Here is a 17,618-nt window from a genome sequence, read left to right as displayed (position 1 = left end):
AGCGTTAATAGGACGTGAAACAAAAAACAAAAACAAACCAAACTTTCAAACGAAGCTATTCATTACTTCGATGCGCTAGATTTTTAGCGATGTTGTAAAATTTGACAGTATGGATGAAGCTCAAGGGTACATCAACACTAACATGTATCCATACTTTGATATATATCACGTGCTAACGAACAAACATGATGTTTTAAGAAACATTACATGTACATATATGCAAAGGTGTGACAAACTGTTTGGTTTTGTGAATAAACGAACGATTTGCATTATGCGAAGTCCCGATCTGATTAAGATGGATTAGCAATATGAATGCATTTGCAAAAGGACAGCAATGAACATCAACTGATATTTAGACGACATACATATACATGTTAAGAGCAAAATTAAATAAGAGACATATATGCTTAGAGTGAAATATGTTCAACGATATGTCTGATATAGCGAAACAAAATAAATGACATATCTGTTATTGTGTAATAATATTGGCAACGTATTTGCTATTATGTAATGAAACCAGCGACATATATACACATGTATGCATAGAAAAAACAGCCTATCTGTAACGAATAAATACGTTACATTTTATTTAGATACATTAAGCGACATATCTGTAAGAGCTCAATAGCGTAAATGACATGCATAATGATTATTTAAAAGGAGGAGTGACAAATCTGTAATAGAAAAATGGAATGAGTGATATATTTGTTATAATAGCTAAATCGAATAAGTTACATATTTTGAAGCGGAATATTTGTTTAACTTTTAATGAAATAAATGACATATCAGTTAAAAGAATATTCCTCTCGAGAAAGAAAAAAAACGGACCGCATTTTCATATGGTGATCCTCATATAACTAACTCGGTTGTCTCTCTTCTTGTTCTTTATAACTGACAGACGAAGAGAAACACAAACGTTTCACAGCAAAACAAGCAGAAATAAATAAGAAATCTGCATAACACAAACAAAAAAAAACAACAACAAAAACACACCTCAGAACACGGAAATATCAACAAATATACTAATCAGCCTTTCCTTTATGAACTGGTAATTTAGACTGAGAATTGTATCAATCGAGCAACTAGTATCACAGGAGATTGTTATAAAACTACATTCATATGTTAGCTTTATTTTTAGTAGCATCATGACTTTGATATTTTTTCATCATGATTAACACTTAATGACCTGGTTAAATGGGTGATATGTAGATTTAAACACCCTCAGGTATCATACCATGGCAAAATTATGATCAGTTTCCATCCTGAAACCCCCAGGGAAAATACTACCGTCTAGTAGATATAACATCATATCACCATGCAACCAGGACTATGAATAAATGAATACATATGGAGAATGTGTCAATTGATGAGTAAACAATCAATGATCTTAGATGACCATAACAAAGATATCACTCTCTAAAATGAAATTAAGCAAAATAGTCTACATTATTTCAAGTAGATCAAGTAAAGAGAAAGAATAAACATGTCATCTGTAAAGGTTTCATTGATACTAGGACGGTACAATTGAATATGACGAGGATCTCCATCGTTAAACAGTATATTGAAAGTGCAATACACTGTATACACCGTACTTAGTTTACTTTGCTTTAATCGGGGTCATTTAATAGAGCGTGATGATAAATAACTGGCGAATATTGATTTATACAGTCAAAGTATTTACTGCATAAGTTTTACAATTTGTAATTGCGCGAATTGAATTCCCGCAAAAAAAAAAAAACTCAGATTGTGAAAACCACAAAATGTTAACCATGTAGTGATTGACAGCTATACAGTAGGTTATTATGATAAATGGAGACGCCTATCAAATACCATCAATGTTACCTATTTCTGTTATGATAACTCCTCATTATTAAAGTGTATATTGATGTTAACATAAATCTTCTTATTTTGCGCATACAAAATTTACCGCAAAACCAAATTAATTAATATAGGCCTTTTCGACTTCCATTGGAGTTGCGGCGGAATCAGTGTGTATAGGGTTCTCTGATAGTACAAATTTAGATTATAGGTCGGTGGAATACTGACGCTTATCAAAGGTATATTGGAATCCCGCCAACTAATTTGTTTTGTTGAGACAGGTAACATGAGGATATATGGGTAGTGGGATCATTCATTCCATTTATGTGCATGTAATGATCAGCTATAACACCAAAGAGGTGTGAATATTAATTTAGGCTGCCGGATTATTTGGAGGACATAGCGGGAGATCGTTTGGGAGAAGTTTGACACTGTTATAAAGAGAACGTTGGATGCTCGCCATCTGCTCAAAATGAATGGTATTGCTAATATTGTTATAGTCAAAGGGGAACAACTCATAGAATATATCAAATATTTGGCATTTGGCATTCCGAGCATTGTATTGACATCGATGATGTACATCTTTCAGACACCTGTTAAAGCATCTCTGTAATGGCTACCAAGCGGGTTATTAATTTTCTTTCAGAAGCTATGTTCGATGGTTCCCCCGACTGAGGTCAAAACTAAGGATAGCTTAATAAATGTGCATAGTTATAACCGGATCCCGGCTAATTACACGGGGTTGGTGATGGGAAAGACGCTAGTATCTATAAGTGATTAAGGGGGTGAGTCTAGGTAGGAGTTGCGCAGTATTCAGGTGGGGTTGAAATCAAACCTCAGCTGGTGGAACCCTAACAGAGTTAGAGGGACAACATGAGGTTAGTCGGCTATTTACTCTAGTCACCCCTGTTACACAGTAGGTGCCTTCGGGATTCGGTCTCCTGTGGTACCGTGGCAGATGCTGGTGTTGTCCCGCACTTGGGTTTCTGATGTACTGCAGCAGTATTTTTCTATTCTAACTATTATTATCAATTGAATAAATTAAAATTATCCTTGATTTTCCTTTTTTGATATAAACTTGGGAGTCCAGATTTTGTATCTTTACACTAGGAAGCCAATGCCGTGTGATACAGTGGACCATACCCTTCAACGTCTGACGAGGAGACATGGGGCAAATTAACACTGATCTTGCCGAAAGCGTCACAGTAAGTTTCCCCATATCACATTCAGTAAGTTTCAGAAGGGAAAACAGTTAAGTCCAAAAGAGGGAAATACTACACGAAAGCACATGTAAATAGAGTATCCTCATTCAAGTATAGTTCTTTTCCTTTTTTCTCTTTTTTGAAAGATGTATATTGCCTCCCACATGTTTAATACATGCGATTCTTTTGCCAAATGTATACCTGTGGGTCCAAGGACAAATATACCTGTCAGATTACATTAACTAAATAGATAGTATTTCTGATAAAACAATGAACATGTATTTGTGAAATAATTTTTCAGTGTCAGTTGTTTCTTTGTGAAGTTCACAATTTCTCAAGTAAATGTGCGGATGAGCAGACACACTATAGTGCTGAAAAGGCAGAGAAAAAACTTTTGCAACAATGGCAGAGATGTCAAAAATATTTCAAGTTGTTTTTGCAACAGTACCACAGTTGAGCAGTTATTTAGAATTACAGGAATTGTGTTGAAGCCTGATATATATTGATGATGAATAAATGTAAAACAACAGTATAATCGTACAGAGTCAGTCAATTGTAATACTTACAATACCATTTATCACTTTTCTGTGCCACTTGAAAATTTAGATTTCAACTTTTTAATGTTGGCATATATTCTGATTAAATGTAATGCGTCACAGGTACAATGGTACAGTGAATGTTTTAAGGTTACCAAATTGACTGACAATATTTACTATCTTAGTAAACACACGATTATAGTGAAGACGAGTGGGCTTGTAGCCGTAATCATATATAAATCACTACATACACCATTGTATATACGTTCGTCTCGTCATTTGTCTGATTAAAATGATATAAAAAGTAATCGCCGAAACGCTACTCTTCGAATCTGCAGAAGTCTATCCGTAATTTTAGTGGACCTGTTGAAATAGGTTAAAAGGGAAAATGACTAAGCATGCTTTCGATATAGATTAAATATATGAAAAAAAAAAAAATAAACTAATAAAAACACATTAATTGGCTATATTTCGTATAACGTTGTTCGTGAACAAGCCATTATCAAAAAGCGTATAACTCAATAGCACATTGTGTATACAAATGTTGATTGCAGAACACTATTACAATGTAATACACATCAACATTTATCCCCTACATATATCCCATAATTGCTAACGGGAAGTAAAAAACGCAATCACTGGTGAATATGAGAGAACATCTCGTTGTAAAAGGGAAGTCAGTAGAGATGAGGGTTTGTGTACATTTTGCCGCCATGTTTTTACATCAATGATGGAATTAATTGTTCTTGTTGTAATCTTTGTGCCTTGTCTCTGTATAGGTAAGTACTTTTAAATAAGTATAGTTAACGGTAGTTAGAACCAGATTTCAATTACCAATTATAGTGTTTTCATTTGAAATAGTTATTAAACATTTACTCGTAATTCATTCTGTATTCATCCCCTTCTCGCTGTTATCATTATTATGTATTAATGTGTCTTCATCAATTGAGGAAATTTGCTATTAGTGGTAGATACTTACAAGTTATTATATATTTATTAGAAAAAAGAGTCATGAAGACGAAAGACGTAGGTGTATTTGTGAATGTGGAGAAATACAGTGGATATGTTTAGACTTACAATTATTAATCCCAGGATAGAGCTATTTAGCTAACTTATAACTGATGAAAACCCCTACAGCCTAAACAATTCTTTCGGTCATTCAACTCGTTTCTAAGTTCTCAAACCTCTTAAATCTCAATGGGGTAGACAATTGAAAGCAGACAATCCTGAATTACCGAAAGTTATTTATTATTTGTGAATCGAAATATTAATACAGCAAATAGACACTTTTAACGGTATCATATTTCTTTTCATTTTTATTTAGGCAAGTCTGGGTATGAATGGACCGATAACAATTTATTGAGATGATGATTACCCTGATTGTTATACTTTCATTATCACTATCATCGCCAAATATCTGTAAAGTATTGTTATGTTATAGGTGCTGATGTAGAGCTGACAACCTCCTCCTCTTCTGTCAATGAAGGAGAGTCCCTCACCTTGACCTGTTCTGTGAGTGTGGACGGTGTTGTAGATGCCACGTTTTTTGAGGATGGTGGGAAATATCTAGGTTATGTAAAGCTGGTTGACGGAAGGTGTGAGGACGCTAGAAACAACACCTGTAAACAACAGTGTTCCTGCTCAGGAGATGGTAGAACCTTTTTCTGGACGATTTCAAACTTGGATAGATCGATGGACGGAAGAGGGTTCATATGTGGTGTTAACTCTACTAAAGCTATATACAGCAGTGTACGTCGGATCCGTGTGCTATGTAGGTATACCATAGAACGATATCCATTACTAATGCAATGCTAAGATATCCCATATCTCAAACACAGTTTAAGATATTTTCCCGTTATCATCGTATTTACCGGATATGTCAACCAAATATCCATTTTGAACGATACAGTGTAATTGTGCTATATCATGACATGGAATCATAATTTAGTCTTTTTTCTATAAATTTGATTTGATTTCATAGTATATTGAATAGTCAGATCTACAGATGCTATATACAGCAGTGTACGTTGGATCCGTGTGATATGTAGGTATACCAAAGATAATGCTAAGACATCCCATATCTCAAGCATAGTTTTAGATAGTTTTACTTTATAATCGTGTTTTTAATTTTACATGTTATATAAAACATATCCTGCAATCAAACATTCATTGTGAACGATGCAGTGTAATTGGGCTATTTCATGACATTATTTCGTAATATAGACTTGTTCTACAAATTAGATTTCATATTAATATATTGAACAGTCAGAATACCATAAATGGGTTATTTCTTAATTGCATGATCGAACAAAATAAGCATAGAAAAAACCAAACAAAAACTTAATGCCTTTTATATACAATATGTATTTTGTATCAGATCCTCCAAAAGACAGCACCAATTTGTAGCCATCAGGAACACACATTGATTTTACAAGTAAATGTAAAATGGCTTTCACCGATTTAACAAAAGTGGTCAAGTGACGTTTTCACTGTAAACGAGAAAGCCTATCAAACACAGGGACTCGGAATTTTAGTCAATATCCGTATATGTACTATAATTGTACATGTATATCTCCTGTTATTGGCATTTAAAAACGATAACCGTATAACTTGTAACAATTGTTAATTTAAACATCAAGACACAGTGACATGGTACGAATTATACCAGGTCACTATTCGTACGTGTAAAGTGTTTGATAAACATGTGCACTCATATGTAAAATTGATCGTGAGTTTTGAAATCGAGCCCAATCACCGTCATGGATACATAGTGCGACTGCATTGTGTTCGTTAAGAAGTCTCCATTTACATTAATTATAATTGATTTGCTATTTAACATATTTCCGTATAATTAAGTTATCAGCAATGTCTTTGTAGAAAACTAAATACACGCTAGTTAAACTTCATTATGTTTTTATTCTCTTCTTAAGATACACCGGATATCATTTGACATATCGTGGTCTGGAGTTTTAAATTTAGATTTTTCTAACCATCTTTTTCAATATCATCCTTCGAAAGAACTTGTCAAAATTTGAATTCCGGAATATTTCCTAATCTAATGTTTAACATGACCCTTTTCTATTGGATATTTGTTTTTATATTTTTAGATCCACCAACTGGAAGCGTCATTTTGTCGCCATCTGGAACATACACCAATGTTACCGGTACAACAGTGGCACTCGATTGTCAAGTAAAGGGAGGTAACCCCCTGGCTACACTATCGTGGGAATGCAAGGGGTCACCAAGGACCGGACATAGCTGGACCAATTCCGGCATTGCTAGGTCCAGACTGCAGTTAACAATCGACGAATCCTACCACCGACGGCAGTGTGTGTGTACCGCAAAACACCAGGGTAGTGTGTTCCATGAAGGGGCTGTGGAGTTTAATGTGATTTGTAAGTACGGAATACTTTTTTTAATAAAAAGTTGTGTTTACGATTCATGAATTTGTGGTACAAAAAAAGTAATTGACGCGAGATTATTTATCGTAGTTAAACGCAGTTTGTGTTATTATCTTGTATTTGATGTTGGTAACCAAACACCTAGTATAAACAATACAGATTTTTTGTGTTAGATAATAATGTGATATCTGTATGCTTCTTCAAACCAAATAAAACTTAATATCACTATATTGAACAATTGGGATAGGATATATTCAGTTGATAGGATAACGTTACTCGATAAGGCGGATAAACAATTCCTATATACCATCTATTGTATCTATAAAGGTGATATCAAACAGGGTTTTGTTTAGTTTTATTTTTTTTTTAATTCCCTTATTGTCAATTGTTGGCGCATGTCAGGACGTCATCTACCTGTTCAAGTGCATTTTTTATATAAAAAATTGATATTTGTGGGTTTTTTTTCAATCAGATGAAACCTGATATTACTATATTGAACAATCGGGATAATATATATTCAGTAGATAGGATAATATTAATCGGGTGATCAAACACATTTAGAATAAAGAAATAAACTCTTATCAAATCAAAATTTAAAGGGTAACATGACATTTTTTATTGGATATGTCTTTTTTGTAGATCCACCAACAAGAAGCGTCGTGTTGTCGCCATCTGGAACATACACCAGTATTACCGGTACAACAGTGACACTCGATTGTCGAGTAGAGGGAGGTAACCCCCTGGCTACACTCTCGTTGGAATGCAAGGGGACACCAATGACCGGGCAGAATGGGACCAATGCCGGCGTTACTAGGTCCAGACTGGAATTAACAATCGACGAATCCTACCACCGACGGCAGTGTGTGTGTACCGCCACACACCAGGCCAGTCCTAATGGAGTGTACGGTACAGAGTCTGTGGAGTTTAATGTGATTTGTAAGTATGACATATTTTTTCTGCATAATCTCTGTTGATATGGAATTTGTAGTACTACAAATACATTATAATAGCCTCTGTCAAGTCATTATTTTTTAAATGGGCCCTTTCCGACGCAAAGGAATGTGTTATTTCGATTTCTCTAACCTCTGTTTTTGGTTTTACACCTTTAGCGCAGGAAAAAAAATCGATAGGGTGGATACAAATTTCCTATATGCCATCTATTGTATTTATATAGCTGATTTGCATCAGATATATTTTTTTTTTTTTTTTGTAAAATTCTCTTATGGTATGCAACCTCAGTTGTTCACACATGTCAGGACTTCATCTACCTGTTCAAGTGGATTTTGACAAATAACAATATGATATTTATATTCTTCTTCCAATAAGATAAAACTTGATACTTATATATATTTAATTTATAGGACTGTATATACTCATAAACAATAGATATGGTGTTGTTATTTATAATTTTAAATAGCTTCCGTTCTTATTCTATTGCATTGAAGAAAGTTATTTGAAAAAAAAATACCGAACAATAAGAATATTATATATTTAGCAGGAAACATTTATTTACAGATCAAACAAATGAATAAAAATGAATAAGAAAATAATAAGATAAATCATCTGTCACATGGCAATTTTTCCATTCAATATGAATTTTGGTTTTTAGATTCACCATCTGGAAGCGTCATCTTGTCGCCATCTGGAATATACACCAATCTTACCGGTACAGCAGTGACACTTTAATGTCACGTAGCGGGAGGTAACCCCCTGGCTACACTATCGTGGGAATGCAAGGGGACACCAAGGACCGGACATAGCTGGACCAATAGCAATAACACTTGGTCTAAACTGGAATCAACAATAGACAAAACCTACCACCGACAACAGTGTGTGTGTACCGCCACACATCAGGCCAGTCCTATTGGTGTGTACGGTAAAGAGTCTGTCGAGTTTAATGTGATTTGTAAGTATGACATATTTTTTCTGCATAATCTCTGTTGATATGGAATTTGTAGTACTACAAATACATTATAATAGCCTCTGTCAAGTCATTATTTTTTAAATGGGCCCTTTCCGACGCCAAGGAATGTGTTATTTCGATTTCTCTAACCTCTGTTTTTGGTTTTACACCTTTAGCGCAGGGAAAAAAAATCGATAGGGTGGATACAAATTTCCTATATGCCATCTATTGTATTTATATAGCTGATTTGCATAAGATATTTTTTTTTTTTTGTTGCTTTTGTAAAATTCTCTTATGGTATGCAACCTCAGTTGTTGACACATGTCAGGACTTCATCTACCTGTTCAAGTGGATTTTGACAAATAACAATATGATATTTATATTCTTCTTCCAATAAGATAAAACTTGATATTTATTTATCCCATAACCACGCTTGTTTCACAACTGATATGGCACGTGATAAAATTCGTAGCAGTGTGTTATTGTTTTTGTTTACACACCGCGGTGTGTAACCATTTTCTAAGCCTCCGATTGGTCATTTGTGACCTCCAACAAATCTGATTGGCTAACCTCTGGCCTTTGACCACGGACTATTTTTACTACTCTCACTTATCTTCTCTTTGTTTTGCCGTCTGTCTTCAAAAGATCAGCATGGACACGTTTTGATGATTTTTTGGTGCTCAACATTAGCATATTAAACTGGGTGAGAGGGGTCCCCGGGTGTCCTCATGGAAATGTCGATTAATCTGGGGTTTGAGTCGTACGAAATATAATTTGATGGTAAAATAGACGACGGAAGCGAGATATTGCAGCGAATTAAAACTGACCCCCCCCCCCCCCCCCCCCCCCCCCTTGATTCTACATATGCAGTGGATCCCGATAACAATGAATGAATTATCAAAACAATGAACAAATGTAATACAAAATGGTTAATCGCTGCCTCTAAATCGTAGTCATTTGAATATATTTACCATTGTATGGCACTGCCACTATATAACCCTACCAATTCAGTTGCGAGTTCACCAGCCTATGAACTGCCAACAGGAAGTGATCTCTGCTACTCGTAAGCGCGGGGAATTTGAATTTGAAAATTTCAAAACAAAAATCGCATGACAAATAAAAAATCGCAGATGGTAAATATAAGAATTGAACGGCTTTCAGTTAGCATTCATAGTCGATATGAATACCAACTGGACAGAGGCAAATTCAACATGAAGCGCTAGCGCGCTTCATGGAATTTGCCTCTGTCCAGTTGGCATTCATATCGACTATGAATGCCAACTGAAAGCCGTTCAATGCTTAAGAAACGGTCGCACCATCTAACGTAACTGTTAGGCATCTTCCCTTTTAGTTGGGTGTCATTCGGTACGGACCAGAAATAAAACAACGAATAAACACAAGTTTTCTTATCATTCCACTTACCTTTATTACGAATATATTTATCCCAAACACAAAAATTTAAAAATCATCTTGGAACATTTGTCTCATGTCACTAAACTGACGAGATTTCTTGTAAACACACTGACAAACGTAAACTAGGTCTACATAACTGTTAGGCCTTTATTGCTCAACACTCCAGCTCGGTTTCCGAAATATTTGTTGAAATGCACGATGTCTTGAATGAATAAATCTCAGAATGAACATTTAACATCACAATAACCAGTAATAGCATACCTACGAAATCCAGGAAAGGACCGATAATTGAATCTGACAATGATTAGTCTAATATTCAGCGGTGACGTTCAACTTCGCGATGACGGTGTCGTCTTCGAATATTTCGAGCGGAGTTATTTAAACAAGTTACCTATTAATAAATTACACAGATACAAGGACTTTCAAACTTATATTTCGTTTTGTGAAATAATAGCATTTACAAATATAGTACAGAAGATATGAGTCGTGCATCTAAAATAGATGATAAGCTTTCGTTCATAACGACCTATATTTTGTCCCGTAGTGATTTGGTTCACGGAATTTAGTTGCTACGTTGGGAGAATTTGAACTTGACATGCTTACATTTGTAAGTAAAGAAGTTATGGGATAAACAAGTTCCCCTACTCGTGACGATTGTTTATCATTTTTATCCAACTCGAGTTAGTTAATTTTCTAATTTTGAAAAGACACGAGCTTTATAAACAATCTCCACTCGTTGGGGAACCTCTATATATATTTAATTTATAGGACTGTATATACTTCATAAACAATAGATATGGTGTTGTTATTTATAATTTTACATAGATTCCGTTCTTATTCTATTGCATTGAGGAAAGTTATTTGAAAAAAAAATACCGAACAATAAGAATATTATATATTTAGCAGGAAACATTTATTTACAGATCAAACAAATGAATTAAAATGAATAAGAAAATAATAAGATAAATCATTTGTCACATGGCAATTTTTCCATTCAATATGAATTTTGGTTTTTAGATTCACCATCTGGAAGCGTCATCTTGTCGCCATCTGGAATATACACCAATCTTACCGGTACAGCAGTGACACTCTATTGTCACGTAGCGGGAGGTAACCCCCTGGCTACACTATCGTGGGAATGCAAGGGGACACCAAGGACCGGACATAGCTGGACCAATAGCAATAACGCTTGGTCTAGACTGGAATTAACAATAGACGAAACCTATCCACCGACAACAGTGTGTGTGTACCGCCACACATCAGGCCAGTCCTAATGGAGTGTACGGTACAGAGTCTGTGGAGTTTAATGTGATTTGTAAGTATGGCATATTTTTCCGTAAAATAGCTATTGATAAAGAATGTGTAGTACTACAAAAATATTATAATAAACTCTGTCAAGACATTTTTTTTAAATGAGCCCTTTCAGACCTTTAACATAACTGCAATTTCGATTTCGTTAACCTCCGTTCTTGGTTTCACGCCATTGGCTCAGAGAAAAAAATCGATAAGTCGGATAAGCATTTCCTATATGCCATCTATTGTATCTATATAGAAATATACAATACCCTGTGTTAACAGATCCGCCTTCAGGACCAATGTGGATGACTCCCTCGGACAGAAGACCGTTCAGTCAAATGCAATAGAAACGATTGACTGTCAGGTAAAGGGAGGTAACCCTCTGGCCAAAATAAGCTGGCAGTGTAAGGGATCACCAGCGACCGGAAAGAATCTCACCAAGAAAGATGTATCTTCGTCAAGACTGAAAATCACTATAGACAAATCCTACCACCAACAGCAGTGTGTGTGTACCGCCAGTCATCAGGCCGTTCCTAATAAAGTGTTCGGTAAAAAGTTTGTGGAGTTTGATGTCATTTGTAAGTACTGTATCATCCCATATAAGAAAATCATTAAATAACTTCTCGAGTATCGTTATTTAACTTTCATTGAGATATTAATTTACAGTCAGGTTAATTTCCTGCTTAAATGCTAGGTCTAAAATGCGTATAAATTATTTCTCTATACAAATTATTAAATATGCTACAGCTATTATGTTTGCTAGCTTATTCCTCTGCTGTATTATTTTTGAATCTGCGTATTGTTGTTACAGCAGCAATAAGTATTTGAAGTTTCTTTGTAGATCCACCTACAGATAATGTACAGTTGTCGCCATCTGGTAATAAGACGGTCCTGACTGGTACAAACGTAGCGCTCTTTTGTGGAGTGAAGGGAGGTAACCCTCTTGCTACATTGACTTGGCAGTGTAAAGGAAAGACATTTCTGGGGGAACATCTGAATTCTAACGATTCTACATCATGGTCCAAACTGTCTATCAGAGTTGATACAAGCTATCACAAGAAACAATGTGTCTGTACCGCCGAGCATCAGAATAGACATTTTGGGACAGCGACCGTCTGGTTTGATATCCTCTGTAAGTATCATGTACATTAATTTTACCGGTATGAAATGTTGCCGTAGCCGGTATTCATACATGTTTTATTGATATTGTTGCTCACTACTTTTAGTTTTGCAATTGCAATATTTTTACAATGTTTATTTGATTTAGGCAATTTAATATGAAAATAGCCTAGGAATACTTTCTGGCGATAATGAACTCATCTTGATTTTTGTCCGATAAAATTTCATTCTTACCGATATATTGTGCGTTGTTCCGATTCCGTTACACATAATTGATTCAACCCTATAATTTTATAATGACAATATTTCAGATATGCAAAGGATCTACAACTATTTTATAACGCCCTGATATGTGGCACAATTTGAACCCTAAAACGTGACATGTTCGATAATAATGAAATAAATTATCACATATAAAAACCTACATTTTCATTAAATTCATTTACAGTTATAATTGATTAAATCTTATCCTAACTGAGTATTTATGATACAATGATGTTCTCATACCCGAACGTTATCTGAATGCGTTACAAGTACGACACTAATTGTATAAACTATATAAACTCTATATTTATGATACGGTGATAACTTGATAAGAAGGCAAAGAGTACAATGACATACACTCATCTATGTATAATTGTAAGTATACAAAAGAAAAGGATGCGTATTTGTGGAACAGGGCCATATGAAGATGACTGAATCATTCAAGGTTTCAACGTGTACTCGATAATTTCAACTTGCTGGCTTGTCAGCGTCGTCAAGACGCCATGTATGACCTCATATATATCGCACCAAAATCACCAGTCACCCAGATAAACCATAGAACATGTTGTTTTTTAAAGAAATTTAATGCCCTTTGAAAGTCATTTTGTGGCGGGGTATCATTGTAGTAGCTGGTGACTACCCCACTGAACACTATTAGGGAGGGTCACGAATGCTATCATCCAGAGCAATACGGGAAAAGTATCTTGCCAAAGGACACAACCACAACAGCACATACCATTTCTCAGCTTCCCAACCGGAAGTAAACATTGACCATTCGATAACACAAGAAGTGACAACGGGATAACTTTGAATACTGACCAATGATAAACAGCATGTAACCAAACTGATCCAAGAGGACAAAACAAGGAAATAACTATACCACAATATAAGGAATGTATAGTATTGAGCCAGAACAAAAAGTGATAATTTATACCGTAATATTATAATAAAAATATGGATATCATCAGATATCGTCTATGTCACACTAAATTCCCCTATTCTGTAATAAATAGATATATTACTGATGAGTCCCAGTTACACAACTTCATTCACGTTACTTTTTTGTTCCTCTCAATCTACAAGAAAGATCACAAGTGGGTTATGGAGTAAGGAGAATTTCGCGCCAGGTTATAGATTGAACATATTTGAACATCACTATTTCTCTACTAAAAGCATTAATCATCAAACCTTCAGTCCTAGAAGGGGGAAAGCTGTAGTATGTAGTATAGCTTACTGTATCTAACTCTCATTTGTTTGACATGACCTATAATCTTGTATTGCTTTTGTAAAATAATTTCGACTGATCACCACATTTCAAAATCAGTCACCTACAATATATGATTATTGTTCGATTGATCATGCCTCATTCTCCAATGCTACATGATTATATAATTGCAGACGGACCAAACATCGGACTAAATCATTCTAAAGTCGTCCGTGAGGGTAAGAGATTGACAACAATATGTTCTGCTTATGGTAATCCGAAACCAACGACATACTGGTACCATGACGGCAACTCTCTAGGGACAAAGAAGACCCTTCAGTTTCTAAGTATAGACCGACAGGACGCGGGGAATTATACATGTATTGCTTCGGCTACACACGGCGATGTCTCACTGCGGTCTTCGAAAACGCTCAACATTATCGTTCTGTGTGAGTAAAAAATGTGTTCTTGCTTTTCATCATAGCCTTTACCATTTTTTTCAGTTATAACCATAATACGTCTTTGTAGGGCATGGAATACATACATCCCGACAAACATATGATGTGCTATTTTTAGAAATGTTTCCTTAATTACTAATATCATATTATCATCTGAAAATATTTTTATTTATTCATTTTGTTTTTAATTTCAAATAGTCTATGATCGAAAGTCATCAAAATGAGCTGATATTGTACTCTGATATTGTATCAAATACAAAAGCGGGTGTGTTGGAAATTTGATATTACTGTTTTAGATGGGCCCGATGTTGATCTTTCTATCACAAATGCAACAGAAAATAGAACGAATCTTCGCCTGAATTGCACAGCTAATGGCGTACCTACAAAGTACACGTACAGGATGGATACACAAGATTGGGTCTACTGTCATCCGAGACTCATTTGACCACGTGACGAATTTAGGGTCAATGAGTACACTGACCATACCAACAGTGAGTCTCCAGGACATGGGGATGTATATATGTGAGGTGGAGAATGGAATTCCAGGGAGAAATGGACAGATCGTACAGACGGGACAGGGATTTATGTCAGTGACAGGTTGTACATTCTTTAGTGATATGGAACACTTTCGTTTGAAACCAATTAAATAACTGTCTTTTTACTTGTATGATACTTTTCAAAAACAAGAAAAAGTGTGTCGCTTCGTGCTTGTGATTGTATTTTCATTGCTGGTAGAGTAATGTGTATGATATCCCTCGAGTACCGGAAAGCTATGTTACAGAAATTTGCACCTCTCTCAGCATTAATATATAACCTTCATCAGTTTTCCTGAAACAGTCAACTTTATAGTCATCTGGATTCCTATCACCCTCAAAAAACGATACCGCCGTCTCCGTATCATCAATTTTATTTTCACTTCAAAATTGTATTCAAATGCATTTATATCCCTTTTTAGTTTACCTTGCTTTTCGTTTCATTGAATTACGATGCTTATTCTATTGCCCGTCCATTGTTACATGCGTTTCTGTCTGTTAACGGTAAGACATATTAAACATATCAACATATAATCTGTGTGTATTAGAGCTGTTTATGGATTTACAACATGTACATTTCGAGACACGTATTTCAATCAAATGTTTTTGTATAGTCTACTCTAGAGAACAGAAAAAAGAACTTTAACCAGAGATTCCAATGCATATGTGTAACATATGAAACCAAAACTTGAAGCCTTCATAGACTTTTTTATATGTAGCATTTGTTGAATTCATTGATACATAAATCTGTAAACGTTACCTATTTGTGGACATAAATAATTGCAAACGACATCAATGGAGAAGGTACCAGACTTATGTCTAACCTTTATATTTTTGAATATGTATTTCATTCCATTCTTAGTTCACAGTTTGATTTTCTATTTGTATTTGAGGCATCGGTTTTAAATTTTTTTAGGTAGTCCTCGAGTGATCAATGGACGGGAGAAATATGTCACAGAAAAGGACGTCTCTCTTGACATCAATGTAACCTTCATCAGTTTCCCTGAGCCAGTCAACACATCCATCCTTCGGACAGACTCCTCTTTGCCTCCCCAGAGTGACCCCACCGTCTCCGTGTCCCCCGTCCCAGTGTCAGTGTCATTCTATAACAAGGACGTAATCGTTGACGGATACATGGCGCAGATACACTTCAACAAGTTTGAGAGAAAATACCGAGGACATTACCAGCTGTATATCAGGAATTCATTTGTTTACTACTACAACTTCAAAATAGTTATATCAGGTTAGTATTACAGTATGAGTGCAGACTTTGAAACAAATTATCAATTATCGTGTTAGGGGTTTGCAAATATCCTGCATAACGATGATGTTCCTTATCCATGTCATCGACCTCCATTGTATATATTTATGTAGGTAAAACTCTTTGAACTGATTATATATTTTGTTCTCCCTTTTTTTCTACACTTTTATGCATTTCAATAATAATGATATTGATTACAATATACATACATACAGACTTTGAAACAAATGATCAATTCTCGTGTTAGGGGAACATTTACGACAAAATCAAGTTTTTGTATCAGGTAAGATTATACAGGTTTGCTCTAGAGTATATATCAGTTTCATCCGATGAATAATCCATTTAAAGATATAGTAAATGAAAGACTTTGAAGTTAATACAAACTTAAACTTTAGCTTAGATATATGCCTCAACGGAATAACTTCGTCGAACGGCAGATACTCTTCAGCAAGGTCGAGAACTAACAAAAAGGGCAATATCAATTGTATATCAAGAATGCATGGTAGTTGTAATATGTTAGTTAAAATATGTTGTTGAGTATTTAGTGCAACGTTTGATAAAGTTTCGCTTATATGTATACAAATAAACATAAGAACAATACAAAACAAGATGGGGGCATTGTGGTAGAAAGTTTTTAAAGTTAGCTAAGATAGTATACCGAGTTTGTATTCATTCCATATGTATCACCAAATTCCACGTATTTGGAATAAATGGTCATCTGTTTTCGAGGTAAATAAATGTTATGTAAATCTGAATTCGACATGATTGACAATCATATAGATCTTTGGAAACCATGCGTAATTTTCTGTGTCATATATTTTGTTGAAAATCACGTAAAATGCGCTGTAAGCTATAGACGAGATGTAAATAATTTTCTGAACGATAAGTGCATAAAGTAGACCAAACATATTCATGGTAATATTTGGATTATCTGTTTTACTTCAAGGTAAGCCTGATTCCCCATCGAACCTTGTGATCAGTCAAATCACAGAAAACAGCGCCGTCATATCGTGGATTCCCGGGGAGGATAACGGACACATTCAAACATTCACATTAACCTACAGAAAATCAAGAGGAGAATTACAGACCAATTTCATCACCAGTAAATCGTCATTCACTGTTCGAAATCTTACTATGTCCACACGTTATGATGTTTCAGTTTTTTGCCCGTTTTGGGGGGTGGCTTGGGGCTCCAAAAAAAATTTTTTGG

At 35.1% G+C, this 17,618-nt stretch overlaps 2 protein-coding genes across 2 annotated transcripts in view; both read left to right on the top strand.

The window, feature by feature from the left end:
* Window positions 1-4,286: 4,286 nt before the first annotated feature.
* Window positions 4,287-7,931, top strand: LOC117340537 (nephrin-like). Its single transcript, XM_033902296.1, has 4 exons — window positions 4,287-4,335; window positions 4,998-5,327; window positions 6,664-6,951; window positions 7,597-7,931. The coding sequence occupies exons 1-4, from the start codon at window positions 4,287-4,289 to the stop codon at window positions 7,929-7,931; spliced, it is 1,002 nt and encodes a 333-aa protein (XP_033758187.1).
* Window positions 7,932-12,416: 4,485 nt separating this feature from the next.
* Window positions 12,417-17,618, top strand: part of LOC117340536 (tenascin-R-like) — a 5,876-nt gene continuing 674 nt past the window's right edge. Inside the window, exons 1-5 of the mRNA XM_033902295.1 lie at window positions 12,417-12,701; window positions 14,351-14,605; window positions 14,911-15,211; window positions 16,064-16,390; window positions 17,355-17,566. Coding sequence (XP_033758186.1) covers window positions 14,986-15,211; window positions 16,064-16,390; window positions 17,355-17,566 — 765 coding nt within the window. The 5' untranslated portion in view covers window positions 12,417-12,701; window positions 14,351-14,605; window positions 14,911-14,985. The remainder of the gene's footprint in view (window positions 12,702-14,350; window positions 14,606-14,910; window positions 15,212-16,063; window positions 16,391-17,354; window positions 17,567-17,618) is intronic.

Source organism: Pecten maximus, chromosome 13, assembly GCF_902652985.1.
Source record: "Pecten maximus chromosome 13, xPecMax1.1, whole genome shotgun sequence".
In the NCBI taxonomy this organism is placed as follows: Eukaryota; Metazoa; Mollusca; class Bivalvia; order Pectinida; family Pectinidae; genus Pecten; species Pecten maximus.
Note: the sequence above shows the minus strand (reverse complement) of the source record. Positions and strands in the feature narration are given on the sequence as shown.

Coding starts and splice junctions, on each gene's coding strand:
- LOC117340537 (XM_033902296.1), top strand. CDS start 4,287: ATGGAATTAATTGTTCTTGTTGTAATCTTTGTGCCTTGTCTCTGTATA. Junction 4,336..4,997: donor TGTGCCTTGTCTCTGTATAG/GTAAGTACTTTT, acceptor GTTATGTTATAG/GTGCTGATGTAGAGCTGACA. Junction 5,328..6,663: donor ACGTCGGATCCGTGTGCTAT/GTAGGTATACCA, acceptor TTATATTTTTAG/ATCCACCAACTGGAAGCGTC.